Below are 27,466 nucleotides of genomic sequence, written 5' to 3'. Positions count from 1 at the left end.
ATGGAGGAGGAGATGCAGCCGGCGGAGGAGGGGCCCAGCACCCCCAAAATCTACAAGCAGCGGGGTCCCTACAGCGTCCTGAAGACCTTCCCCGGGAAGCGGGCGGCGCTGGCCAAGCGCTATGAGAGACCCACCATGGTGGAGGTGCCCCGCGGGCGCGGAGCGGGGCAGCCCTTCCCGCACGCCGCCGAGCCGCTGCCCTACGCGCCCCACGGCCCTTTCCCCAACGGGCCCGTCCGCCCCGGCGCTGCCCCCGGCGCTGCCCAGGGCCACCCCCGCCCGCCGCCGCCGGCCCCGAGCTCCTCGGGCCGCTACGGCCCCTGCCCGGCGGCGGCGGGGGGCGGCGGCGCGGAGCTGAGCGCAGGTACCCGCAACTCCTCTCTCTCCTTCGCGCAACTTCGCGGGGCACTTTGCGGCAGGCGGGAGCGGGATGGGGGCCGCGGGCTCCGCCGCCGAGGCGCGCACCCCTCTCCCCGCGGCTGGCGAAGGGCGCGACGCCCGCGGGGTGCCCCCGCTCGGGGCTGGCGGCGCCCCGCGCCCCGGGGCTGCGGGCGGGCGGGGACGGGGCGGGCGGCCGGGTCTGTCCGGTGCTCGGGCACCGCTGAAGTTCCCGCGTCGGGCGGGGCCGCTGCCCGGCCGCCGTCGCCCCGGGGCGGTGGGCAGGGGTCGCGGTGGCGGGGGCTGTGCCGGCAGCCGCGCAGGACTTGGCGGGGCAGGCGCCGCCGGCCGGTGCGCACCTGCGGGAGGGAGCGAGCTATTGCTGCTGCTGCTGCTGCCGCTGCTGCCGCCGGCGGGGCGGGGGCGGACGGGGGGAGCCCCGGGCCGGCCGCTCCGCTCCGCTCAGCCCCGCTCCGCTCCGCTCCGCTCCGCCGGGGAGGGCGGCAGGCTGGGGCCGGCTGCCGGAGGAGCTGCTGGTAATGGAGAGGCTGCTGACAGAGAGGTGGTGATTTTAACAGAAAGAAAATAGATCGGCTGCTTGCCTGCACCGTTTTCATAAGATGCAGTGACAAACAGGAGATCAAATTATTATTTTTTTTTCTTTAAAGGTGTAAGATACCGAGATGCTGAACGCATATCTTTCCTCTAGTGATGGCTTGGAGTTAAAAAACCACGTAGATCTTGATATGCAACCTAAATTTGGCATCAGGAAATGGGAAATTGCATCTTTAAGCAGAGTACAATCAAAAATGAATTACAATAAATCCTATATAATTGCATAGGTCATTCTCTTTAATGAGATTTTATTAACCTGACTGTCAAGCTTTTGAGTCAGGCAGATATTTTATCTTCTTCAACTGATAAAAGTGTCAGCTATAAACCACCATATAAATATTCATAAATCTACACATCTGTGGCAGCCTATCAGCATCATTCTTTTGGACATTAAAAGCATTCTAATTACTTTCTGTCTAGCAGAGCTGAAATGCTGCCTGTTATAGTATGTGCTTGGCAGGCATGATTGCTTTTGTTTGCCATCACAAATAGCAGCATCCTATTTTATATACTGATGGTCCAGAATATATTCAGGGTTTGACTGAACAGGATGAATATTATGAAGCACCATCTGGTTTTGATAACATCGGGTATATTAACTCATCTGTTAATTTTTGACACATCATTGATTTATTTATTTAGAAAAATTGGATCCTGTTTTGGTATGTTGCTGTTTGCCTTTGTAACAAATGTGATGACATTTCCTTACTAAACAGGGAGATACTCTAGTTAATAGGATATATGGCTATGTTCTAATGCCTGTTTTTGCTTAGAAGTAGCCTTGTAGTGGATGAATTTAGCATGTCTTGTTACAAATAATTCAAGTACTTTACCAAAAAAGTTTAACACTTGAATAGATTATCCAGAGAATTCACATCTCTGGGGCACAGTTCTGTGATCTGTGGCAGAAGGTCATCTTTCTTCATGAAATTGCTTCTTATATGAAATGCCCAAATGGTGGTATTTAAGTATTCTTTGTGGCCCACAATCAAAACACTGATGATAAATGTGACACCTACATTTCTTTACAGAAGCAGATTACGCCATGGAAAACATTCAGCTGTCTGGTAGATGATATATGAGGCCATATTCACAGCAAAGCCCTCTGGGCTTCGATGAGCAGAAGTTTGGACTTTGTTTTTCCTGACTGCATTGTGCTAACCAGGCACTGGAGCAGGCTTCAGAGCTTGTTGTCTTTTATTTAGTTCTATGCTAAAGAGAGTGGAGGAACTGCCATTCATGCACCAAAGTTCTTCGATGTCCCTGTCCCTTCAACTGCACATTCAGGCTTTATTTTAGGTTCCTATATGGGTCCCAACTCACCCTTTGCTTGTAAGTGACAAGAGAAACAACAGGAGCAAACAAACCAGAAACTTGCTACAGTGTGTACAAGTAGTATTTTGCACAAGTTGTTACCGGAGGTGGCCCACAAAGTTGGAAAGGGGACTGGAGCAGGTCCGTGGGAAGACAGGCTGGGAAAGTGGGGGCTGTTCAGCCTGGATAAGAGAAGGCTGCTTGGAGACCTCATAGCAACCTTCCAGGATCTTAGGAGGGCCCACAAGGAAGCTGTAGAAAAACTCTTCGAGAGGAACTGAATCAGGACAAGGAGTAATGGGTTAAAGGATAAAGATGGGAAATTTAGGTTAGATATGTGGAAAAAAAATTTCCTGTGAGGTTGATGAGGCATTGGAACAGGTTGCCCAGAGAAGCTGTGGATGCCCCATCCCTGGCAGTGCTTAAGGCCAGGTTGGATGGGTCTTTGAGTTCCCTGGTCTAGTGGAAGGTATCTCTGCCCACAGCAAGGGGTGCAGAGCTAGATGAACTCTAGGGTCCCTTCCAAGCCAAAACATTCTGTGATTCTGTAAAGCAACAGGCAAGGCTTAGATCTCCTGGGTATTTTAATCCCATAGGTAGGGATGCTTTGCTGAGCTCTGTGCCCATCCTTCCTGCTTGGTGACAGAGTAACAACATGCAGCTTGCTCTTGGGAGCTGTAGCATTGCTAAGACAAGCAGGAAGCTAGTTGGGACCCCAGTGCTGTAGGTATGTGAAAAGGCCCCGTTGTCCAGAGGCTTGAAATCCTCTTAACTAATTTAAGAACCAGTTTAACAGCACAGGCCACCTCTGGGGAAGCAGAGTTGGGGTTTTGCCCCTGGAAAGTGAGAGCATTACATGTTCTCCATGCACAGTCACCCTGTACTTTGGCCAGCACCTGTGGGGTCTCACAGCAGCAAGGGGAACAGGCCCAGAACACCTCTTAGCCAGAGGTTCATCTCAACTGGTGGGTGTTGTAGGAAGGGACACATCATCCCCTCAGTAGGTGTCCAGCTGCATGTGCACTCTCCACAAGGCAGTCACCACCCATCATGTGTACAGTTTTCCCACTTAGTTTATCCTCAGTGCTTGGCAGGTGCTTACTTGAATAAAGGGGTGAAGTGCTGTAGGGCAGTTTTGTAGGGATACCCACCTCCTAAGTTCAGAGATATCCCTCTTTTTGCAGCTACCTTTTCACTTGTGCAGGCAACAGTGAGCAAATAGCTAGTAAAACACCACTCCTGGGATGCCTAACTCTGTGCTAGCAACTTAAACACTTGATGCAGTTGATTCTTAAACTTCAGGCATGACATTTCTGGCCCCTTGGAATTCACAGCTCCAAATTTGCTTTTGAAAGGGGGCACCCCAAACACAGTGGCGACTAAAGATGCTTCCATATTTTTGCAGCTTTTTCTAATGGTTAGAACTCTTCCCAAGGATAACCAGATTTTCCCTCAGTTGCTCTCTAAGAGACCACTCTTACCTCCAGACTCCAGCAGAATTGCAGGAAGACAGGCTAGGGAAAGGAAGAAAATTCTCCACCCAGTGCCATGGTGAATAAAAAATTTAGCTTGAAATCCCCCCATGCAGAGAAAGATCCTGCATGAGAAATGTCATCTTACAGTGAGAAATGTGAAGCTGCCCTGCAACACAATCCTTCTCTCTCCTCTAGAGGTTACTCTGACTGCTTTGAGCCACATGGATGGATTCAGTCAAAGCACCAGCAGATGCCCATTTTCTTCTGTAAAATAAAAATTCTTTATCAGTCTATCCAGATTATTTTCCTGGCATGAAAACTATCTGTCTTTGGTAGTATGTGCATTGAACATTACCATAATCCAACAAAGAAAGTCCTTTTCCTTAGGAAAGCATGATGTAGACCTTACAGTGCAGCTTAAAAGTTAAGGTGGGCTTTCATGGAAAGCAGAGGAAGAAGAGCAGAGCTGGTAACACCTGTTAGCAGTGCCAAAAACATGGCATATTTCAAATGACCAGTAATAAAGCTCTGCTATGCCCAGACAGAATAACAGTTTGTTCTGTGAACAGTGACGATGAAGATCAGTGTTTTGACCTTACCTTAGAAAATGTGAGCCCTCATCTGGAAGCAGATCTCTCAGATAAGTACTGAAATGGCCAGACACTTGTAGTCTTAATCCACTGGGCTGTCTCGATGATCTGTATGCAAAATGCCCAAGAAAACATTGTGTAGTCATAGGAGGTGTCACATGCTCTCAATTTTGTGACCTAAGCACAATATTTAGAGCAGTGGTTATATCTAAAAATATAATTGACCAAGTCTCCATGCTCAGATAAAGGCCAGTTTGAGGGGTACAAGGCTGCTGCCCTAGGATCTACATTAATAAAAATATTGTAATAAACAAATCAAGAAATACAAATAATCAGGTGAGAGGGCTGAGTCACTGCAAGGTGAAGAGTGAGATGATTGGAATTGCTAAGGAACCTGAACGTCACAATCTTGCTGAAAATGAAATACCAATGCATACATTCCCTGCAGGAGAGAATGTATGGTATTCAGACCCACTCAATACTTATAAAGATGGCTTTTTAAACCAGCTGCCCAAGAATACAAAGGAAACTTTGGAAAAGCCACAACCTGAATCCAGAGCCACTGAGACACAGCACAATGCTTATTAATAAAGCTGTCCGATCTGGGTATTGAGAAGATGCTTAGGTGTGGGAAAAGCTGAAGTTACACCTGCCAAATTTTCCAGGCATCTTTTCTGATGCATTAGTTAGTGGAAGTTATCAGACTGAGTTTCAGACATTCCCTCTTGCTAAACCCTGTTTTCAGTCTGGCAGTTGAATAGCTAAGAACCTCCCCTAGTCCCAGAGTCAGTGAGAAAGTGATGTAAAGATGAATGCTGTATCTGGGAGTTGGTATCTATCTGCCATATGATAGTATCTTCTGGTTGCTTGCAGTCTCAAACAATCTAGTTAGGAGTACTTAGGCTTTTAGCATTTTAATCCTGTTCTCTTAGCACTTTATGGGTCTTAGGCAGCAAGTCCACCTCCAGGCAAATGTCTAGTTAAAGTCGATAGAAGTTCTGTAAGACTAAAGACTCTGGGGCCTGAGACATTAGAATTACATGGTTGGTGAGCAAGGTAATAAGGAAAAGGAATATCACAATAAGACTTTAATAAACTGCTTACACTGTTTTAGTCCAGTGCAGTGATTTCACTGGAATCCTACTTTCATAGAAAATACATACATTATATTAAATCAATTAAGAATCATAGATTGGTGTTTATTCAGTAGTAATCACATAAAAACAACTTTTTGTCATTTCTTAAGTGATTAGACATTGCACAGTGCTTGCATTTCTAATTATAGACAGTCTGTAAAAGCTGAAATCCCAATTTCTACAATATATGCTAAATGGGCAACATTTTTTTTCCTCCATCATAAGAAATAACTGCAGTTATCATTCTCATTTAGGGTTGTTCAGACTGTGGATGTGTGCACCATTACTGGTGTAGAAGTCTCTTCAAAGTAGAACCTACTTCAGCACAGAGACAGATATTTCCAGAGTATGTGTTGAGGGCATCCCTCACTATTGCTGTCCAGCAGTACCCAGAAAAAAAGCATTTGTGCATCTCTGGGTTAGCCTTTCAAATGAGCCCTGCTTTGTCATGGCTCATTTTTATGTCTTTGAGTATGGGTTGAAGTTAAGAAAAAAAAACAGTAATTGCTGTTATTGTGTCTTTGTAATAGATCTGATACTGAAGATTAAATCAATAATGTCATTTCTGCATAAAATTTCAGTTACATTTTAAACCAGTATCACAGTGAATATGCCTAATGCATTAAATTTTAAAACAAAACTAATAATTAATTTAATATTTACTGATGTTAATGTGTATTTTGGTATTCTTCAAAACTAGTAATCTGAATGTCAGGTTACTTTTTGCTGTTTTTAGAATAAACCATAATATTGGAGTAACATCTCTTATTAAGAATCTAATCCCTTTTCAGTTGTTTCATTCATATCTTGTCCCCATGCAACAAGGGTATGCAAAGAATACGTAACTGTTTTGTGAACAGAGACAATAATGATTAAAATACAAACAGAATAGATGACTTCAGGTCTGGAATCAGATTATAGGATTAAAATGAATGAAAAAAAACATTCTGTAGTAGGATTGCAAAGTTACAGTCAATATCATCCTGTAATAATTTTAAAGGGGAAATGTGGAAAGAAGTGAAACAAAGAAAGCACATCATGGGGTTGTTAGTGATGAGATCTGGAGGATGGTACAAATGCAAATTAGTATGTTTCAAATATTCTTCAGGTCAGCTGTACTGACCTCAGTGTAAAGTGGATTTTCCACCAGACAGTGGTAGATCTTGAAGAAGTGCTGTGGTATTTTTGGGGTCCCCCTTCATAGGGAGGAAATGATGAATCTGACCGCATGTTCTTAGAAGGCTAATTTATTATTTTATGATTTTATATTAAAGAATACTCTACTAAAACTGTACTTAAGAATAGAGAAGGGATACAGACAGAAGGCTCAAAGAAGAATAACGAAAAACTCGTGATCTCTCCTTAGAGTCTGACACAGCTTGACAGTGATCGGTCATTAAGTTAAAACAATTCACATGAAACCAATGAAACAATGGCCAGTTGGTAAACAATGTCCAAACCACATTCCAAAGCAGCAAAACACCGGAGAAGCGAATCAGATAATTATTGTTTTCCTTTTTCTCTGAGGCTTCTCAGCTTCCCAGGAGAAGAAATCCTGGTGAAGGGATTTTTCAGAAAATATGATGGTGACAAAGTGCCACCCCTTAAAGACCTGAATTCTGAACATTTCTGTTCTTCGTGCATTATGAGTATGATGAGGCTACTGATGAAGTTACAGTAAATGAAGGTCTGGAGGGCTTAGTCTCATGTATCTGTAGCAGGTTGCCTTTTCAAAAGTAAATGCATTTGTCACTTTCTAAAAGTCAAGCCTGCCTGAGAAGTGCTCTCCAAAATTGGCAGTGCTTTAACCTACCAGTCTTTTTTTTCTTTTGCAAAATGTTAGTTACATCTGTTTAGATACCTAGAGGTACTTAGCTTTGAATAAGGCAAAAAATATTTAAAAGGCACTAGTTTTGCTGGGGAGCCTAAGAGGTTGTGTCATAAATATCTTTGTAATTTTCTATCTGGGTCCAGGAAGTATTATAGCAGCTTGAGCTGTACATGTAGACGTTGCAGAAATGAGCCATCCTACTCTGTAGGTTTAGCTTGTAGCTGCTCTTGCTCCCTGAGACATGACACCTCCTGTCATGAGAGGAAAGCTGACTAGGTGCAGCACGGCATCCCTATCCTAATTCCAGAGCTGAGCTGCTGTCTCCAGAAACTGCTGCACAACCCTATGTAGAGTTTCCTGATTGTATGCTGAGCATCTTGAAGAACTCCACTCTCCACTGTGCCACACTGACCTGCCTGCAAACCTGCAGGATGCCTTTGCTTGATTTCAGGAGAGGGGTTTGTGCTTGTCACTCTGAGTAGTTCCTGGATATATTTGGAACCTAGAGCAAAAGGAGCAGAAGCAAAGTCCATTGAATGGAGGGTCAGTTGTGTGGAGTGTCCTGTGCCCAATGTCAGAAATGTGCATCAGAGACAAAAAAGAGAGATAACAAAGCTTGGAAGCCTCGTTGGAGAGGAACTAGGCATAGGACAAAGGTATGGTGCAAAGTCCTACAAATATGTACAGTTAATGCCCTCCAACAGCTTGAAATTGGCTTTTAGGGCAGAACTTACTTGAACTTGTAGCAAATTGGATGTAATTTGTATTTTCTTCCCCATTTTCCTGACTTAATCCCTCTGAAAGAAGATGTCAGGAAGCAGTGTCTATCATCACAATGCATTTGTGATTAACAGCAAGGTCACAAGGGCACTCTCAAAATAGAAACAGAGTCAGGATTGTTTTAAATCACAGTGTTGCAGAAGTATTAAAGCAGAAGCCATAATTTTAATATGTTCAGAAATAAAATGCATGCTACTGTAAACAGTTGTGTACATTCATCTAGCTGCTACTGCCTGGCATAACCTCTTGCATTAGGTTTCTGTGATTCATCTTTTCTTTTGTTGCAGAGAGTCGAATGATTCTGGATGCCTTTGCTCAACAATGCAGCCGGGTTCTAAGTCTCTTAAATTGTGGTGGAAAACTACTGGACAACAATCACTCTCAGTCCATGATTTCTTGTATAAAGCAGGAAAACCCAAATTATAGTGAAAGACAAGAGCAATGTCAGCTCGGGAAAATGGTCCATAGTCAGACATCAGACATTTTAGACATAGAGATGCAGTATATGCAAAAGAAACAACAAACCTCAGCCTTTCTGAGAGTTTTTACTGATTCCCTTCAGAACTATTTGCTTTCTGGGAGCTTCCCTTCTCAGAACACCTCATCAATAAACGATTTTGGCCATTTGGCAGATGTGGATCCACTTTCAGCCTCTCCAGTACACACTTTAGGTGGATGGACATCTCCAGCAACATCGGAATCTCACGGTCATCCATCATCTTCTACACTTCCAGAGGAGGAAGAGGAGGAAGAGGAAGAAGGTTACTGCCCTCGGTGTCAAGAGCTAGAGCAGGAGGTAATTTCATTGCAACAAGAAAATGAAGAGCTTCGTAGGAAGTTGGAGAGCATTCCAGGTAAATCTCCTGCCATGAAATGTTGCCATTGAGTGATAAAAATAATGTGGGTAATGGTTTGTTTCAAGTTCTAGTATTTTTTTAAAGGTTGCAGTCGTAATAATCAAACACTGGAATTTGTCTCCAGCCAAAATTCCTATAGCTGTGCCCAGTAGAAAATTACCTGCTGATACTCATCTCTATGAATATTGAGTCCTACACTAGTAAGGTGTGTTCAGGTGAGGATGTACTTGTAATCCTAAATTCCAACTATCAGGTGGTTTGTCATAGTAATTTCAAACATGTGCTTTCACAACTTTTTATCTGTCTTGTTCTTCAATTGACATTGCAGCTTATAAACCTAATTTCCTTTTGGGGCTCCTTTTTTTTGGTTACTTAAGGAAACTATTCAAAGTTACATCCATAGTTTTACCTGGAATAATTTTGGCTTCACTTTGAACAGTTTCTCTTAAATTGCTGCTAGCTTAGTGAGAAGCATTACTATATTTCCTCCCATTCATCTTCAGATAAATCTGAAAAAAAAAAAAAAACCCAACAAAAACCTAAAAACAACTTTTCCAGTTCAGCAATACCTGGAAGCCACTGGAGAGAGAAAGAAATCAAATAGAAAACCCTTCTGTGAAAATCTTCTCTTGCTCTTTAAGCTTAGGACCTCTCACTGTTCAGGTGAGCCAAGATACTTGAAGAGTGGTATGGGATGAGAGCAAAGTTTCTTGGACCTGTGTTTTCTAAACTTTCAGCGCAGGCAAAAACACACCTCAAATAGTAATGCTAAAAGCAAATTGGAATTTAGCAAAGAAAGAAGCATACAACATGCTTTTGACATGTATAATCACTAGGGAACTGCACCTTTTTTACCTGAATTTGAGGCACTTAGGGTAGATCCATGAAAAGTTAATTGAACTGATCTCTGAATGGCAGAAAAGCATGTCTAGTACAGCATGAGCTGCAAGAGAGAAAGTACTTCAAAGATGCTAACTGCAGAAAGGAAGAAGGCATTAACCAACTACTGCCCCAACACGTAGAGGCAGTTGCAAAATCTGAGCAAAATGCAAGCAGTAGTCTTCATAATTCTTCTCCCCAGGTATCAGTGATGTACTATGCATTATTCATATCACACCATGTTTTCCTTTTGTGCATTGGTCCATAGGGATACTGGCAGGTCCCATAAGCAGCATTGTTCAGTGCAAAGAAAACCCAGAATTTAGAGTAACTAAATCCCTCACCTCTCCCAAAAATACAGTTACCATAACTCATGCACTCTCCCTGGTTTCAGCAGGGGTTAGTACATCACCTGGTACTGTGTGACAAAGGGAATTGTGTGGACTTCAACCCTGTGGAGTTCTACCTTCAGGTGTAAGACCAGAAATTATCCTGTAGGGTCAGTGACCTGATGCACAGCTTTCATTCAGTCACCTGTACTGAACACAGCAGTTTTTTTGACTTTCACTGATGCATAACTTGTATTTGACTCAAGTAGTATCTCAGAAGGCCTCCAGTCTCTGGTGAGCAGTGGCTGTATCCCTTATCTGACATTTGGTTCCAGTTCTTAATTACACTGGTGAAAATATGTGCCTTGTTCTCGCCTGACTACCTGAAATCAGCTTTTGGCCATTGACTTTTATGCTTTGCTCAACTAAATGAAGTGCTCTATAGGTCTTGGTACTTCTTCTGATTGAAGGTGCTTAGAGACTGAAAGCTGGCTTAATTTCCATTTTAAATAAACAAAGCAAACAGTACTGTTTTAAACTCCTTAAATTACTCGAATTCTTCTTTGCATCTTTTTTCTTCCCCTTCTGCTAATTTCTTTAAAATCTGGGCGCTGGAAATGCATGCAATATGTTCCTCTGAGCCTGATCAAAGGTGAATAGACTCTTCACTTGTACCCATGGTTTCCCTGGTGGGTTGTGCAGCTGAGCTTCTCATTCTGTGCACATTTCTTCCTAAAAGTACACACTTTGTATTTGTCTTTGTTCATGTACTAAGTGTTCCAGATTGCTCTGACTGTCCCACTTGCCTACTGTTTGCTGATTTGTCAGTTTCTGTATCATCCAGAATTTTTCAAATTGTTTTTAAATTAACTTTGTGATACTGCTTAGGAATGTTGAATAGTTTTGAAGGTACTGTTAGTCCTTGTTGGGCTTTTCTAGAAACATGTCTATTAATGATGATTCTTGCAATGCCAAATATTTGAGATGTCAATAGCAGGTTCCTAGTGTATATATGGTTTGGTCTGCTGCTGTTGAGTGTTGCTGCTTTTGCAATCAACTAACTCATGGTAGGAACTGACATGCCCTTCAGGAGTCTGGGTATCTTACATTGGTCAGCCCAGCTTTTTCAGGCGAATCTATACGCTCATCAAAGAATGGCAGTCAGGTTAGTCTGGCAAGATCTACTTTCCATAAGACCATTTTGACTGGAATTAATTATATTCATATTCTTTAGTTCTTTGTCATTTGAATCCCGTTGTGATTGCCTGTATTTTGCTAGGATTAATGCTGGGTTAAGCAGCAAGTATTTACCTGGGTCATCACACTTACCCTTCATCTCCCTTTAAAAGTGATAAACATGCATAATCATAGTCATTTTACACCCCCCAGGAGTCATGAAACTCCTTGTTTACAGTGTATCAAAGGAAGCAGACGAACATAAAAGATGTGCAAGGAGGTAGGACTTCATCTGCCGACATAAAGTCACCATCAGATACATCTGCTGCTTTCTGGTGACATATCCACATAGATCTGAAGTGACCCATGTTTTTGCAGCAGTGTTAAGAGCCACAGAAGGTCCCTCAGATTTTGCTACATGCTAGAACAGAAATCCTCAGGCAGTCACACAGCCACCACTCAGCAGTAACTCAAAAATCAACTAAAGGCAATGGCTAATTATTTTTGTCTCTTGTTCATTTTGCTCTTGTGAGCTTCTACTACCAAAAAAGCTGGCAGAAATTTTTCTGTGATGCCCAGCTCTGTATGTAAACAGGAGCTTGCTCTCTGTGCTTTTTTTTTTTTTTTGTGGCCCATCAAGGTGTTGCATGCCTAAGGAGGGAGGCAGAAAGCCCTCTGCAGAGTGTTAGTGTTGTCTGCCTCCATCCATCACATCACAGTGATCTCAGAGCACAAACTTTCCTCCCTGCGCGTTCATCCGCCTCGTGCGCGCGCAGGGCATCCGATGGGCTGGGGAAGGCACTGAGCACGGGGAGAGGCAGCCAAGGCAGCAGCCAGGTGAGTGTGAAGGTTGCCATGCTGTCTGCCACTGAAAGGGCAGGATTTTTTTACATGGTGGTTTCTCTTCCCATCCTTGGGGGAGCCAGTCCAGAGCTGCTGGAGGAGGCTGGCAGGGGACCCTGTGGGCGATGGCCGTGTGCCCCATGCCCTCCCCACAGTCACTGAGGCTCCCACTAGCAACTCTGCCAGCAGAATATAAAAGCACCAACCCCTCCCTTCTGCTGTATAATATGAATCATTTTATCCTTCTCCTGAAATACTTTGCATTTCTTTTTTTTACTTTCCATATGCAAAAGCCCTTTTAAAATCCATGAGAGTTTGCGATCTAAAAATAGTTGCCGCTATACATCTCTGCCTCAAGCTTTGCAAGGCAAGGCTCACAAAGAGGCCACCACGAAAAAGAGTGTTTTCTCTGCAGATGTAAAGGCAATGACACTTTTTTTCTTTTTTTAACAAATATTACAGAAGACATATCCTCCTGTAGCTTTTGGACACAGAAAATAAGATTTTTCAGTTTTCAGGACTCTGCCCTGTTGCTGTAGAGCCCTTCAGTTCTGTGGATCTTTTTGCCTGTAGCCTAGCATCACTATTTGGCAGATCACCACCGGAGAGAAACGATTACATGGATAAAATATCCCATATATTTTGGTTGCTGGATTGGTAGATTTTTTTTTTTTTTCTCAAAAAAACCCCATTTGATTTGACTGAAACAAGAGTTAAATTTGTGTGAAAACTTAATTGTTCTAGCTGTAGAATAAATGAAGAAAAATTCATATTTTAGTGCTTGGGGTTTAAAGCAGTGCAACCTCTTTCTACTTGTCCAGTTTTCCCAATATTTATTTTTTTAGGGCAAAATATTAACCAAGCATTTTCAGTTTTCAGTTCAACTGAACAGAAGAGAAGCATTTTCATTCAGTGTGTTATCATGTCTTCTTCTGAAAAATAATTGAAATTTAGGCAGTTCCTGGAAGGAGTTTGGCAAACTTATCATTGACTCTTTAAGGTTTTGAGATCATTAAGAACAAAACAAGGTAATCCATCCACATGAGAAGAAAAGTGTCTCCTAGTTTCTTTCCTCTGCACAGAAATTACTGTGGCTGTGATACTTTCCCAATAGTGAATCTAAAGACATATTTGTGGAGCTGCATACAAGACATGGATTTTAATCATGAGGATATTAAACAGTTCTTCATTATTATCAACATCATTTTCTCACACTTTTTTATCTGAAAGTGAGAAAATATTTCCAGGTGATTAAAGCAAAGGTCTATACTAATGAGTTAGGATTTGTCTCCTGGTGCTTCCAGCTTTGCTGCATGTTTTTGGATAAACCAGTCTGAAAGTAGTGAAAATGTATGATTTAGTAAGTATATAGAGCAGTGTGTGACAAATACAATGATTATTCTTACTTTGTTAGCCCAGCAGCAAAAAATACTCCAGCAAATAGCAGAGGGATGGGGAAGGAAAGCCCCCTCAAATGTTGAGTCCTGGTCAGCTATAGAGGCTGAATTCATGGTGGCTGGAAGTAGCCAAAGCAAAGTGGGATTTGCAGGTAGAGTTAATATCAATGTAATTGAAAAGTCAGACAAGTTTTCCAGGAGGTTTTGTATGCCCAAGGCTTGACTCTTCTTACTGACTATTGGATGATATAATAAAAGATATTACTTTTCCCTACAAATCCTGTCTCCTTTATACTTTCAGAGCCTCCTGTTTCCAAAGAGCCTACCACAGCCACAGTATAGATAAAGCAGCCATCAAGGGTTATGATGAGCACTTTTTCATGTCCTTTTTTTTGTCCTTTTTCTTGATGTTCACATTTAACCACTTCTTTGGTTTCCCTTGATGTTCTGGATGTTTTGGTCTGATCTGTGGCCTCGTTCTGCTCTTCAGCTTCAAAGTGTGAAGTTGCTGTGAGAAGAGAGAGCCTCGAGCACGGTCACCCAGTGTTTGGCACAAGAAACCCCTTTGAATTTGTAGCACGGCTTTGCTTGCTGCTGGGGGTGACAGCTTACTTTGCTAAACCAGCCCTGAGTACAAAAACTTACTGAAAGATGTAATTGCTGCAGACCTGGGCTTGCTTTATCTGTTTTCTCTGTCTTTCTGGATACAAACCCACAAGAATTTGGGAGATCAGTTTCTCGGCCAGCTGGGGAAACTGGAGCTGGTGGGAGTTTTGTAGGGAGCTGCAGTTCAGACTGTCAAGGATGAACTCCCAGGTCTCAACTTTGGTTTGGCCTTTGCAAGTAAACATTTGGTTTTTAGTGACACAAACTGCTGTCCCTTCTCACAGGGGACTTCCTGGCTTCCCTGTTAGTTACCAGCAGTAGAAATGTGTAGTAGAGGGGTTTGCACAGGATGTCCCTTCCAAAGGGAAGACTTCACTGCTGAGCAGGATCACAAGAAGAGGCCCCTTCTAATGAGTAGATGGAAAGTGAGAGAGCACAGACGAAAACAAAAGCCACAGGAGCATGTGGCAGCATCACTTAAATGAGATGCACAGCTGCCTTGTTTTATCTCTTTTAATCTGTTGTTTATGCAGAGGTGTATATCCCAGGGGCAAATGGGAGGGGAACATTCTTTTTCCTGGAAGAAATCTATTGCAAATGAAAATTAAAAGCAAAATGGCTTTTCAGATGCAGATTTATAGAAATTAAATTATTTGCCTGGAAAACACAGCTGAGAGGTTAAATTTAAAATAATGGGATATTTGCTTGAATTTTTCTCCCTTCCCTGTGTTCGTCTGGCATGTAGGTCAGTTTAGGAAAGCTTTAACACCCTCCTACACATTGTGTCAATTCTTTTGATTTCTGCTGTATGCTTTCACTACAAATGGGTGCTGGTTTTATTTTACCATCCAGTCACAAATATCCATATTTGCAGCTCTTGAGCACTGAGATCAGTTCCTCCCCTATCTCCCCTTGCCCCTTGCTGTTTTTCCAGCCCATCACACTCCAAACAAACTCGTCTTCATGGACCATCCATGCAGCTTTTGCTGGCTTTCAGCTGACTATTGAAATAAATGACCCTATGAGCTAAAATAATCCAAGCCATGCACACTTGTCCAAATCTCAGGCAGCAAAGGCATCTCCATTAACGTTATAAGAAATTCACACAGCCCTGTGGTTCGTCAGCATGTTCCCTATCATTTGTTACATCTTTTTGACAGTCGAGCATCAATTTAGAAATGCCCTGCAATGAACTCTGAGAGAAGCATTGCTCAAGGTCGAGTGAAGGAGGACACAGAGCAGTGCTGAGCCAGTCTTGGCTAACAGCTGCTGGCCTGAGCAGGGTGGGTGTAGATGCACACCCTTCCCAATTTGCCTCCCCTCTGGTGAGTCAGGGGTAAATGGTCTTGAGTGCTAAGGGGTTCATCTTCTGCAGAGCACCAAGAGGAATACTAGCCAGTGTCAGCTCCAGAGCACAAAATCTTACTAATTACAGAATAACCAGATTTCTTACTGTCTGTTTATGGGGCTGAGGCCATTGCAGGGACACACGCAGCCAAACTGGGAGTGAGCCATCCCTTCTCACTGGGACTGTCTGATGCTGCAGGAGAGGTTGGAGATACTCTTTATTTACCTTGGAGATGTACTGTATTTACAGCAAGCCCAAGCATCTCTTCACAGTGCTGTGCTTTGGCAATATAAACAGCCCTGGAATGCTTTACACTGGAGGCTGCATTTTTGGGAGGATAAACGAGAGTTCTCATTTTGACAGATACCAGTATAAGTGATTGTGTCCCAGTAACATTTATAATGACCAAAAACCCAGCTCTAACCAATAATAGGGATGCTCTTGGCCCTTCATAAAAATTTGGAAACAATTATCAGAGGCAAAGGTTTAAAAAGAAAAAAATAGAGTGGGTGATAGTTGGGAAACATTAAAAACATGTCACTGAAGGCCCCAAAAGACTATCTAGGAGGAAAGGTGTAATGTTGGTTACAAAACCAACCAGTTTAGAGGGAAAGTAAAGGAAGAGTTAGAAACATAACAAATAGATTCAAGGGGAAGATAATGGTGGTGCATAAAACCAGTTGGGTCAGTGGGAAATTATTGATTAAAACTAAATGTGTAGCATTGTCTAGAGAAGGCTTCTTTTCCCTGGCAAAATAAAGGAAAAATATGACATCCTAACAACAGTGTTGGACCATTATCAGACAGAAATAGATTTTATCAATAATATGGAACTGTTCATTGACTTTTTCTGTTCTGGTACTTGTGAAGGGTAGCATATTGCAGTCACACCAATATCATGATGATGGGAAGCAGGTAGAAATATTTTCCCTTTCCATTGTAACTCTGGGTGTTATCATACGTTCATCAGCAGCTTCACGTGGCACTGCAGCCTCAGCTGCCTCCCAGTGCTGGGATGCTGAAGAGCAGTAGCTGCTTGCACACCACAGCTTTTCATCCCTAAGTGCACATCAACTTATTACCAAAGGCACAAGGCAGCTGCTACCAAAATGTGATGTTTTCAAAACCATGAGGTTTGGACAACTCACTTCAGGAGCCAAACCCAACATGAAAAAGACAATTCTGACCATCATTTTTCTTTATGCTTTGTAATATTTTGGATACTTCAGAAGACTGAAAGATGGAAATAGTATCTGATGTTTTTTAAAAGGACATGAGATGTCCTGGATGATGATGATTTTGTTGGCCCAATATCGAGCCCAGACAAACTAATTGCACAGCTAATGCCAGCTTCAATTAATCGAGTGCTAAACCAGAATAATGGCATTAGTACCAGGCTACATCTTGCCAAATTATGGTTTTGATGAGATGAAAAGTTTGGTTGATGAGTATTGCAGATATTCAGGGTGTTACATAACATTAAATTACAAAACATGATTTAAAAATACAAATGTATTTGTATTCGGGAAATTCGGGAAAACTGCCATGATGCAGTTGAGTTTCTGAAGAGATGCTTTTTGTGAAACTGTTCACAGCCCATGTTTTTAATACTTTAATCCATGAGCACACAGTCATTGCCTATAGCTTGTAGGAGGTGCAGAGGTAGCTGTGGGAGAGGGAGGTGTGAGGTGACAGAGCTGGCCAATCTCTGTGTATTGGGGCACAGAGAACAAGGCTCTGCTTGGTTTCAGCCCCTGGGAAATGCACTGAGAAAGGCACTGAGTGCCTTCAGAGCACTGAGAAAGGCTTTGGGAAGTCATGGTGACTTTCTGCCTGGGTGTTGATGCACAGCTTGGCCAAAGGACCCACGGCCATCAGCTGTACAAACATGTAAGGAGGTGTAGGGACTCTGCTTTTAGCAGCAGCCCAGCACCTCCAGGAGGTCACTGTTAGGGCTTAGCAAAGAAAAAATGGAGAAATTACTTTACCACTAAGTATGTAACAAGCTACAGGCATTTTCCATTTCTTTTTCAAAAAATTTTGTAAACCCCAGTTTGAAGGAAAACAAAATGCAGACTTGAAATAAGGTTTATATTCCTGTGGGTAGAAACTGCATCACTGGGAGATGACTGCTTGAGTTCTGTGGTGTTTTACCCACTGATGCTGTCTGTTGCAAGGAGGATTTAGTCCAGGGAGTCACTGTGCTGTGTGGCAGCTCGGGCTGAGGGATCATAGCCTGGATTTTGTCATTGGCACAGTGCATGACCACCACAGTCACTGTTCAACTATTCATTAGAAATTAAGATTCTCTGCAGAGAAAGCTGTGACAAGCTGTGCTGAATAAGCACTTGTTACAACATACAGATACCTAGAATAACAACAACATCTTAAACTTGGATCAATGACAGCAAGGACCTGCCCCTCCTGCATGTGTCCTGGTTAACATCTTCACCAGAGCAGCCTTCCCTGGCACACCAGGTTCCCTGTAGGCCCCACTCCTCCTTGCCCTTCAGCTCCTGCAAAGACCTTGCCCTTTCATTCTCTGCAGGCCAGGCTACTTTGCCATCTCCAGTGTCCATTCTGAGATGGTGGCACTTTCAGAAAGTAAAGGCTGTGGAAACTTCTTTCCTAATGGGCAGGAAAATTACTGCCTACCCACAGGCTCTCTACTAAGTCATAACAAGTGTTGTGTCAATGTTGGTATCCCTCCCACTGCTGTAAGAACAAATCCCTGTTGGTGATGTCATGGTAGTGGATACCTGCATAAGCATGCAGAGTACCAGCCCATGGGGCTGTGATCTTGTTAACCCTGTAGAGACCCCCTCAAAGATAAACAGAATAAATAAACTAGTAGACTTAAATGATTATTCATCTTCCCAGCTGGGACCCCCAGGCTCTTACAAAGTTACATTTCTCACAGGGTTTGGAGGAAACAGTTCTCAGCAAAGAGAATATTTGCAGAGCCGTAAGAGGGACACAGCAGCAAAACCAAAGCTTTGACTCTCCACCTTGTGCTGCCCTCTTTGTGGTTTTTTCTAGGCTTCACTTAACATTGCAGCCCAAGAAGTCTGGATTCACAAGTAGCACTTGGTGTTTGAAAGGCTGAGGTTATTTGTACCAACAGCAAACTGTGCTTTGTCATGGCTTTAAAGTCAGAAATGGTCAGCATCCTCCAGACACTACAATGATTAAAAAAATCAAACAATATTGTGCTGAAAACATTGCTGCTTTTATGAGGATAGAAGTTTTAATAAGCTTTGGCCAGCTTTTAGTACTTTCATGTTTCTCAGTGGTAAAGAGAAGGCATTTTATCAGCAGCATAGAGTTCAAGAAGAGCTGCACTTCATCTGCTGGGGACACAACAGGTTAAGTAATTTCCTGTTGTCTTCTCAATTGAGCCCCATCCCCTTGGAAGAACATAGGTAAAAACATCCTTGGATAGCCTGCAGTGAGATTACTTACTGTGTGAAAAAGCAGAAGCAGGAGTAAATACACTGCTGGGTTGTCTTTACAGAGAAGTCAATGTAGGTAGGGTGCAATAATGAAAAATTTATTCATCATATCAGGCACTTTGCATGACTTCTGCATGCAGACTGCTGGATGTAACTCCTCCTATCCCACAGCAAAGGGTTTTTTTTGCACAGAGTAATTTTGTTCTGCACCCTGTCTGCCTAGACAGGGGCATAGTGAGCTGTGTGGTGTAAATGCCAAGGAAAGAGGGCAAAATACCCATAAATCCTACCTCCAGACATTCTCAGATATTTCAGTGCTTGCTTTCAGATTGCCAGCTTAAGATAAAGCCCAAAACACCACATTTTTTCAGGTGTAAAGAAATACTAAAATGCCAAGAAATAGTAGTAAAATAAAAGGAATGCAAATATTTCTTCTGGATTTTGAGCTGAAGCTATGATTAAATCTGAATACTTTACAAAAACAACCCATTCAAAATGTGAAAGTCATAAGGTACCTTAGAAACTATACTTATTTAGTCTTGCACAAGTCAGTTGTAATGTTGGATTAATATCTGTTTAATTCTCCTATGGTGTTTCAGGCTCAGGAGAAAAGAGATGTATTTCAAAAATACTCCAGAGTTAATCAGGGATGTGGCAGCATCTGCTTAAGAGAGACCCATAATTGAATCATCCCTAATTAACCTATCACCTCAACAGAAGGGAATAGGTTGTTGGTACCACTACTGAAATGGATAAGAGTGATGGGAATGGAAAGGGGGGAGGATGAGGGCAAAGAGAAGTAAAGCAATTTGCCTAACACCTAGTTTTATAATAAATTTGGGAGGAGGGAGTGAGTAGAAATTGGAGTATACAAGTCATTGAATCTCTTTAGTATCAGACTGTAGTTTCAAAAACATTTAAGCATATTTATGTGTTAATCAATGCATTATTTAGGTCCAATAAATGTTTCCTCCTTTGTGTGGTTTGGGATTTTTACAGTATTTACAGATTTTTTTTATTACTATCATTACTGCTGGCCTAATTTGTATTTGGAGTAATTAAAATTTCAAACTTGGGAAAAAACCCTTTGAAAACTAGTGGGCAGAAAAAGAAAAGTAATTTCAGAGATCTCAGTATAGGCAATACAATACTTGTACATTTATTAAATAAAATATCTTCACAAATCAAAATGAGAAGTATTTCCTATTTGAAATATATCTAACAGACGTAGAACAGAGATACTAAGGAACACTGCTTGATTTAATGTTGTTGTTCTACTTTGTGCTTTATAAGTAATGTACAGTAATTGCAATTTGTTTCATGCAGTGCCCTGCCAGACGGTTTTAGATTATTTGAAGACTGTACTTCAGCATCACAACCAGCTCATGGTACCACAGCCAGCAGACCACCCAACCGAGGTAGTGTACAGTGAAAACGAGCTACATCTCTCTTGATGCTGGATAATTCATTACAAACATGTAGGCAAATAAATCAGTAGGCATTTAGTAGCAAAAACAGGTTAAAAACTGTCACTCTTGAGTACAGTAATCCCCTAAATGGAGGAAACACATCGTTAGTATAATCTAGAATTACTTTACTGAGCAGCACCTAACTCCCTCCATCAGCACCAGGTGTGCTTGCCTTGCTTTGGGTAGTTTTTCTCTCCTCTTTCTTCAGGAACACCACATTTGTGGGTAGAATTTGGGCCAGGGCTACCTGGTGACAGCTGTAGCCACGTGACTGAGAGTGGCTGCACGTGGCATGCAGCAGTTCAGGGTGTCTGTCACTTTGTACCTCCATTCAGTTTTATCCTGTGCAAATTGATATATACATACTTATATTTATCACTAGCTGTTGTCATTCAAGTCTATTCCAAGGATTCATTTTCCTTTTTTTAATGCTCCTTTGCTTAAGTAAATTTTCAAGTACTGTAGAAACTGAGGCTGTTTTGTAATGTTTCACAAGGAATAGCTTGTCACAGTGTGACAGAATTTTTATTCAATTAAACACACAGATATTAATCTTTTATTCATAAATTTTATCATGTACAAATATAAGCCGAGATGCATTTGTATTTTTGGTTCTTCCTTCAGAGTCTGCTTGTTTCATTTCTGGGAGGTTTTATGTTTGTTTTAGTTTAATGACTGCTGGACACACCAAACCACATCATATATTTACCAATAATGTTTTGCCCAGAAGTGCTTTACTCTCTGAACGTGTGTCTGTAGCAGGAATCCAGTAATTGTTTAACAGAGTAGCATAACACTATATCATGCCTTGGAGAAGAATGAGGAAAAATATCCAACATTTCAGGGGGAACAAGAGAGAAGTGTTATAAAATTGAGGCTGAGGAGTTACACAAAATTTATTACCCTCTCCTCAGTTAATAGCAACGTGAGCTCTCATGAAATCTCGATGCTGGGCCTTTCTGCACCCTATTTTCATCAGTGCTGTATATATAAACACAGAATTGCTTCTAGGATAGCTCACTGCTTAGCAAAGCCACACATGAGCATCTGTCCTTAATGCACACGAGCCAGCCTGGAGCCTAACCCTGTGCCATTATGGGCTTGCACTGCATGAGCCAGGCCTGGCAGGGCTTCAAAGCAAGGCAGTACCTACAGTCACCTGCAGCTTATGCTTTGCAGTGGTATCAGTGAGAATGGTCGTTGCTTCTCTAAAGGGTTTTTTTAATAGGAAAAAAATAGGTTTCAGAAATCAAAGGTAGGAAAATAACTTACTTTATATAAAAGGGGTGAAGCTAGCTGCTGAAAATAAAACAAGTGCCAGCGTGAGGATCACGTGGTCCTTTGTATTGATGTAGGGGAACAATCCAAGGGAGTACCTGTGCCAGCTCCCCTGGGACACAGTGGTCACAATTACTTCAGCATAAGAGTATATTACCTCCAAAGAGCTTTCCATGCTGCTCCTCTGCTCTTCTGCTCTCTGCTCTTCTGCTCCTCTGCTCCTTCACAGTGTTGGAAGGGGACAAGGAGCTGGCCTGGATGGATTGTAATGTTCTTCCATGGCAGAGCTCTTCAGACATCTTACTGGCTTCCCAGGGGATCATGTACTGGGCAAAAACTAAAGCAGCTGCCTGAGTCATGAATGGAAGGGCAGGAAGTGACCCTGACCTGTTTGCAGTGACGTGAGGAGAAAATGAAGTGCAAAGAGAAAGCCCCACATTTAACAGGCTAGACTATAGGTGAAGGGTTTTTCTCTTAGGGGGGAGAGCTTGAATTTACAGCTACAGGGGAGTGATGAAGTATTGAGGTGTTTGGGGAGGAGTGGCCCTTCAGACAGACAAAGCCCATCTCTTCCCTTACATTTTGGCTTCCTTTGCAGCGTTTGGGTTTGTCTGTAGCTGTCTTTGCCAGCAGCTTATCACAAGGCAAACAAGCAGCAGACAGCCACACCAGCTGAGCCCCCAGTGATGCTAACCCCACTGGGACGTGGTGTGGCTCTAGATCACGGAGATTATCTAATGATAATCTCAGCACAGTCTTCACTAAATTCAATCTTCCATAGATTTATCAAACTCACAAAAAAGTAAAAACAAATACCTGAGGAAAACCTTCAAAGATGCTCTCAAGCTGTCTCACAGGATGCTATAATAAATATGTGAAAGAAGGCAAGGTAGTCCTTAAAATAGTTTTCAGATATCAAAGGCCTGGAAGAACTGTGCAGCACTTGCCCACAAGTGTGGCATGTGGCTGAGCACCTCACTGAGCATCAGACCTGGGTTTCTCTACCTCACTGCAAGCTCCTGTCAAACCTGAGGGCAACACAAAGAGTTCACTAATTGGGCTACCAGATTTATGTGTTTTGATAGAGAGGTGCAGCTGTAAAAGTGAATGAGTCTCTAGGAGGGTGTGGTTTGGGTTTTTATTGTGTACTTCAATTATTTCAAGTATATTAACAATACCATCTTACATTAATTGGGTTATCCTGAACTATAGCGTTTTATGGGCAACAAGAATTAAAGACAATTTAGGTACAATTGACTTAAGAGGGCTTATAAATGTGTGTGGATTACAGGAATCCCCATAATTAGTCCCACGGCATTCATTTAATGTTGGAATATTGAAGCACACAAATTACGAAGGTTAAAAGCAAAATTTCTTTCCAGCTGACACAGTGGCATTTCTTTAAAGCTATAATTTGAGTTAATACAGCATTCATTAATAATAATGAAGCTTTTAGTTTTCATAGTTGCTTTACTTATTTTCTTTACATTTTTCACAGTAACATAATTGCTGTCAAGTTTCAGGTGTGTTCTACAGAAGTAATAAATTTATTATAAAAATAGACCAAAAGAGTCGCCTCTGAAGGAAACTATCAGCTGTGATGAAGTGATCCATTTGATCAGGCTCTTCAAAGACCCTTTTTATGCATTTTACCATATTAAGAAGAAACATTACACTTAAATACTATGCCCAGTTGCTGGTTCTTAACTCTTTTTAACCTGCTTGTGAAAGTGGAAATTATCAATAGCCACACCTCTCAAAATGTATTCAAATGTACCTCACGCAATCTGAGTTCTAGAAAATGCAAATGTAATTTTAGAAGTACTCATTCTTTGTAAGAGTAATTAAGTGTTCACTTTGGGTTGTGTCTCACTCTCAGTATCGTGGATAGTTAAAAACGTATCTTTTATTGCAACTGACATCTTCACTTATTTGCCTTGTAAAATAAGCAACAGAAATGTTTCACTTTTTCAGGGGAGTAAGCAGTTGCTGAACAACTACCCTGTCTACATCACTAGTAAACAGTGGGATGAGGCTGTAAATTCTTCCAAGAAAGACGGACGACGGCTCCTCCGCTATCTCATCAGATTTGTTTTCACAACCGATGAGCTTAAGTACTCATGCGGCCTTGGGAAAAGGAAAAGGTCAGTGCAGTCAGGAGAGACAGGTCCTGAAAGACGTCCTCTGGATCCAGTTAAAGTAACATGTCTCAGAGGTACTGCATCTTTTCGCTCAGTGTCCACCATATGTGATCTCATTTCACCACATTGGCTCTGGCTCAGTAGAAGCATTTTTGGCTGACAGTTGCAGAACTAGCAGGGGTTTCGCAGGCAGGTGACAAGCACCCAGAAACCCTCCACTTTCTTTTCATACATACATACAGGTGTGTATGTATGTATAATGTATGTGTTTGGGGTGCTTTTGATGGGAAAAAACAAGGCCTGTTATTTAAGATAGGACCCAAATGCAAGGGCACATGACACTAATGAACTTTCAAAAGCAGTGAAGCAAAACCAGACATTCCTGATTACACTGTTTTATAATAAGCTCAGGTAATTTGTTAACAGCAATACGCAGCAAAGCTAACCAAAGGAATAGTTACAGTCTAATGCCTAATGAGGATATGATGCAGAAGAACACAGTGCATCATTGCAGTTAGAAGCTGAGTTTCAGAGTAGGTTCAAAAACATCTTCTAGGGTCAAGAATATCTTCAGGTTAATTACAAAGTATACATAAGGGTATTGTCCAGAATTTAACTTATTTTTTGACATACTGACACAACATTGCCTGAGAATGTTAGGGAACAACTCTCCCCCATGTTTAGCCTGAAAAGAGTTTTGCAAGCATTTTGCAATGTTAGGGAGTGAGGATATTGCACCGAAAGGATACAGATTGAAAAGAATGTTGTGTATTTTGGTTTCCTAAAATTGTTTGAAAAGGCTGGTAGCAAGCTTTATAACAAAACATACAAAAATGGGAATTTTTAAAGCCAAAGTAAAAACACGTTTTTAGTTTTGACATCTGCATTGTATAAATGCATATGCTTATTATTTCTTTAATTAACTCATAGTTAGCTTTATAGTGTTTTTTGAGCATATACGTGAAATTTTAGTTGAACTAATCTCAAGAATGTTTTACTAATCAATGCAATGTAAAAAGCTATATTGTGGTCAGTCAGTGATAAAAATATCTTCAGTCATTCAGCTGGAGTCCAAAGTGGTCATACACATCACATATATGGGCCTCTTCCCATTTAGGGTAGAAGACTCCAACAAGGCTGAGGTTAGGGTACAGTATTGGTGTAACCAGATAATGAGCTCAGATTTAACATGCACACAAATTTGGCAAACAAGCACTTTTTGTACTGCAAAGTAACCTTTTAAGCTGCTGTATGAGTCTCTACCAGAACTCTACCAGAGCTAAATTGGAAGGCAAATCCATCATATACACCATGCTGCAGAGGTCTAGAGAGAGCAGGGGCCCAGAAGTTCTTCTGGAAAATGAAGGCTTGAAACAAGTACTAAGTTGCTTTAAGTATCATCTAATAATTTATGCACAAGCACAGTGCTGATACCCTTTTCTTCCCCTTTCTCTCACCTGCCTCCCAAGACTAATAGTAAATGCACCTGTACATGGAATTTTGTTGTGGCCACTCTCTTTTTGAGGTCCTGGACACACAGAACAGGGGGAGCACTCCTTGGGAGAAAGAGAAAGGGTAATTTCTTTAATTATCAGAAGCTTGAAGAGGAAGCCAAAGCATGCAGTGTGTAATGACCAGCTAAGAAAGCAGAGTAGACAGCTCTCCCCTTGGGCCTTTGTGTGTGGCTGGGAACATGACACCTTTCCCAGTGCTGAGAGTTGGCCACTAGCTCCTACTCATTTACAAGCCAAGGTAACAAGTGTCTGACTAATTCTCAACCCAGCTAATTGTGCCTTTCCACCATAGCAGAGAGTGCACATTGGTTCTCTGTCTGCACTCAGAGTTTAAATATATATAAACATTTTTAATATATTCCTACAACTGACTGGTGTCTGGAACCAGTTTTAAAACATCCTGGCATGCTTAAATTATAGCATTACTTCTTTACATGGTAACCATTTCTCTGAGAAAAAGACGAGTGCGGGGGCACATGTGAACGTAACTAGGTTGGAATTACTGTTGCCTGTGTGGATTTCCAGGGAAATGAATTTAAAACAGAGATTGCTATCACTTTTGCAGACACACTGCTGGAGGAGCTATGCAAAAATCACATCCTAATTGTCCAACAGATGAGATACCTCGCAGGCACGGGAACTCATGTAAAAGCACAGCATTCCCTGTCTGGAGATGTGGTGACAGTAATGAAGTTACCTTACACCACTTATTGTGATGTTGGCTTGTCAACAGTAGAAAATAGAATTTAAAAATATCCTGGGACACACAATGCTGCATGAGGGAATAACTAATGTTCCAGAATAAATAAGCAGCTCCGTTTCTATATGAGGTACAGTGTATCCAGTATCTCTAATAAGATGCCCTCACATTTAAAATCATATTTGGATGTTTCAAAGTCCAAATACACCTATTTGAGCTATGTCTAGCAGTTACAACTCCAGACTTGGCAGGGCACCTTCTGCAAGTCTAGCATATAACACGTCAAAGAATCTGAAAAATAAATTATAAAAAATGTAATCATCACATACAAATAGCTGTACGTGGCAGCAGCAGCTATTTAAATAGCTAAAATGCATGCAGTACAATTCATTTTCTCCTGCATTGAAAACTATTGCAAGGCTCCCCAAATCAGCTCTCTGATCTCATTTAGCTATTTCTAAGGCCAAATTAGTCTGTGAAAAAATAGGTGTAAAATACAGGGAGATGAAAATAGCAGAACTTAGAAGAAAGATCTCCCAAACAGACAGGAGCACCAAACTGAAATAAGGGCAGTGGCAATTTCCAGCAGGCTGGGGGCTCCCGCAGGTTGCAGGTGCTGAAGGAGCCAGCAGAGGGAGGTCAGAAAGATCCAACAGCAATCACCTTGAGGTATAGATACCAACAGGTTTCTAATGAAATATGTGCTGGCTCGTGTTAGCTTCCACACACATTGCACATGCTGAATCACAGCCTTCACTTCGAATTACTTCTTTGTGTTTCCACAAGAAAGGGTTTTATATCCAGGTCCCACGAGTCACCTAGGTAGCTGAGGTGTAACAACCTACCCTGCATGTGGAGAAGCACACTTATGCAGAAATAAAATAGGTCCAAGTGGCATTATCATGGCATCCCCCATAAGGCTTTACTTCTGCTTCAGCAGAGCAGCAATACCTCCTTTCTTATTCCCATGAGCTTTTGACACCTGGGCAATACCAGACGCTGCAAAGACAAGTTGCTTTTGATGCTTGCCTGTTTTCCTGCAGAGTTCATTAGGATGCACTGCACCTCCAACCCCGACTGGTGGATGCCCTCTGAGGAGCAGATTAACAAGGTGTTCAGCGACGCCGTGGGACACGCGCGCCAGGGCCGCGCCGTGGGGACTTTCCTGCACAACGGCACCTCCTACTACGAGGGGACTGAGCACCCGGGGTCACAGGATGAGGTCTTCAACAGAGGTATGCAGGATGGATCTGGAGATTGATGGCACTGAGAACCGCATCGTACTGCAGTAGCAACCACTTAATTTAGGAGAGACTGTTTGTTAAACATGCTTAACCCTGCTGTCATTTAGGAGTCCA

General features: G+C 42.1%; 1 protein-coding gene across 1 annotated transcript; it reads left to right on the top strand.

Moving 5' to 3' along the window:
- BEND4 (BEN domain containing 4) lies at positions 1–27,369 on the top strand (the record flags this gene model as incomplete). The annotated part of the gene is made up of 5 exons (XM_084204538.1): positions 1–364; positions 8,407–8,973; positions 20,333–20,424; positions 23,728–23,968; positions 27,152–27,369. 5 exons carry the CDS (start codon positions 1–3, stop codon positions 27,367–27,369), a joined length of 1,482 nt encoding a protein of 493 aa, XP_084060664.1.
- Between the last annotated feature and the right edge of the window lie 97 nt (positions 27,370–27,466).

This window comes from Fringilla coelebs, assembly GCF_963513975.1.
Source record: "Fringilla coelebs genome assembly, chromosome: 4".
NCBI lineage: Eukaryota > Metazoa > Chordata > Aves > Passeriformes > Fringillidae > Fringilla > Fringilla coelebs.
The sequence above is the reverse complement of the archived record's forward strand: the minus strand, read 5'-3'. Positions and strand labels throughout refer to the sequence as shown.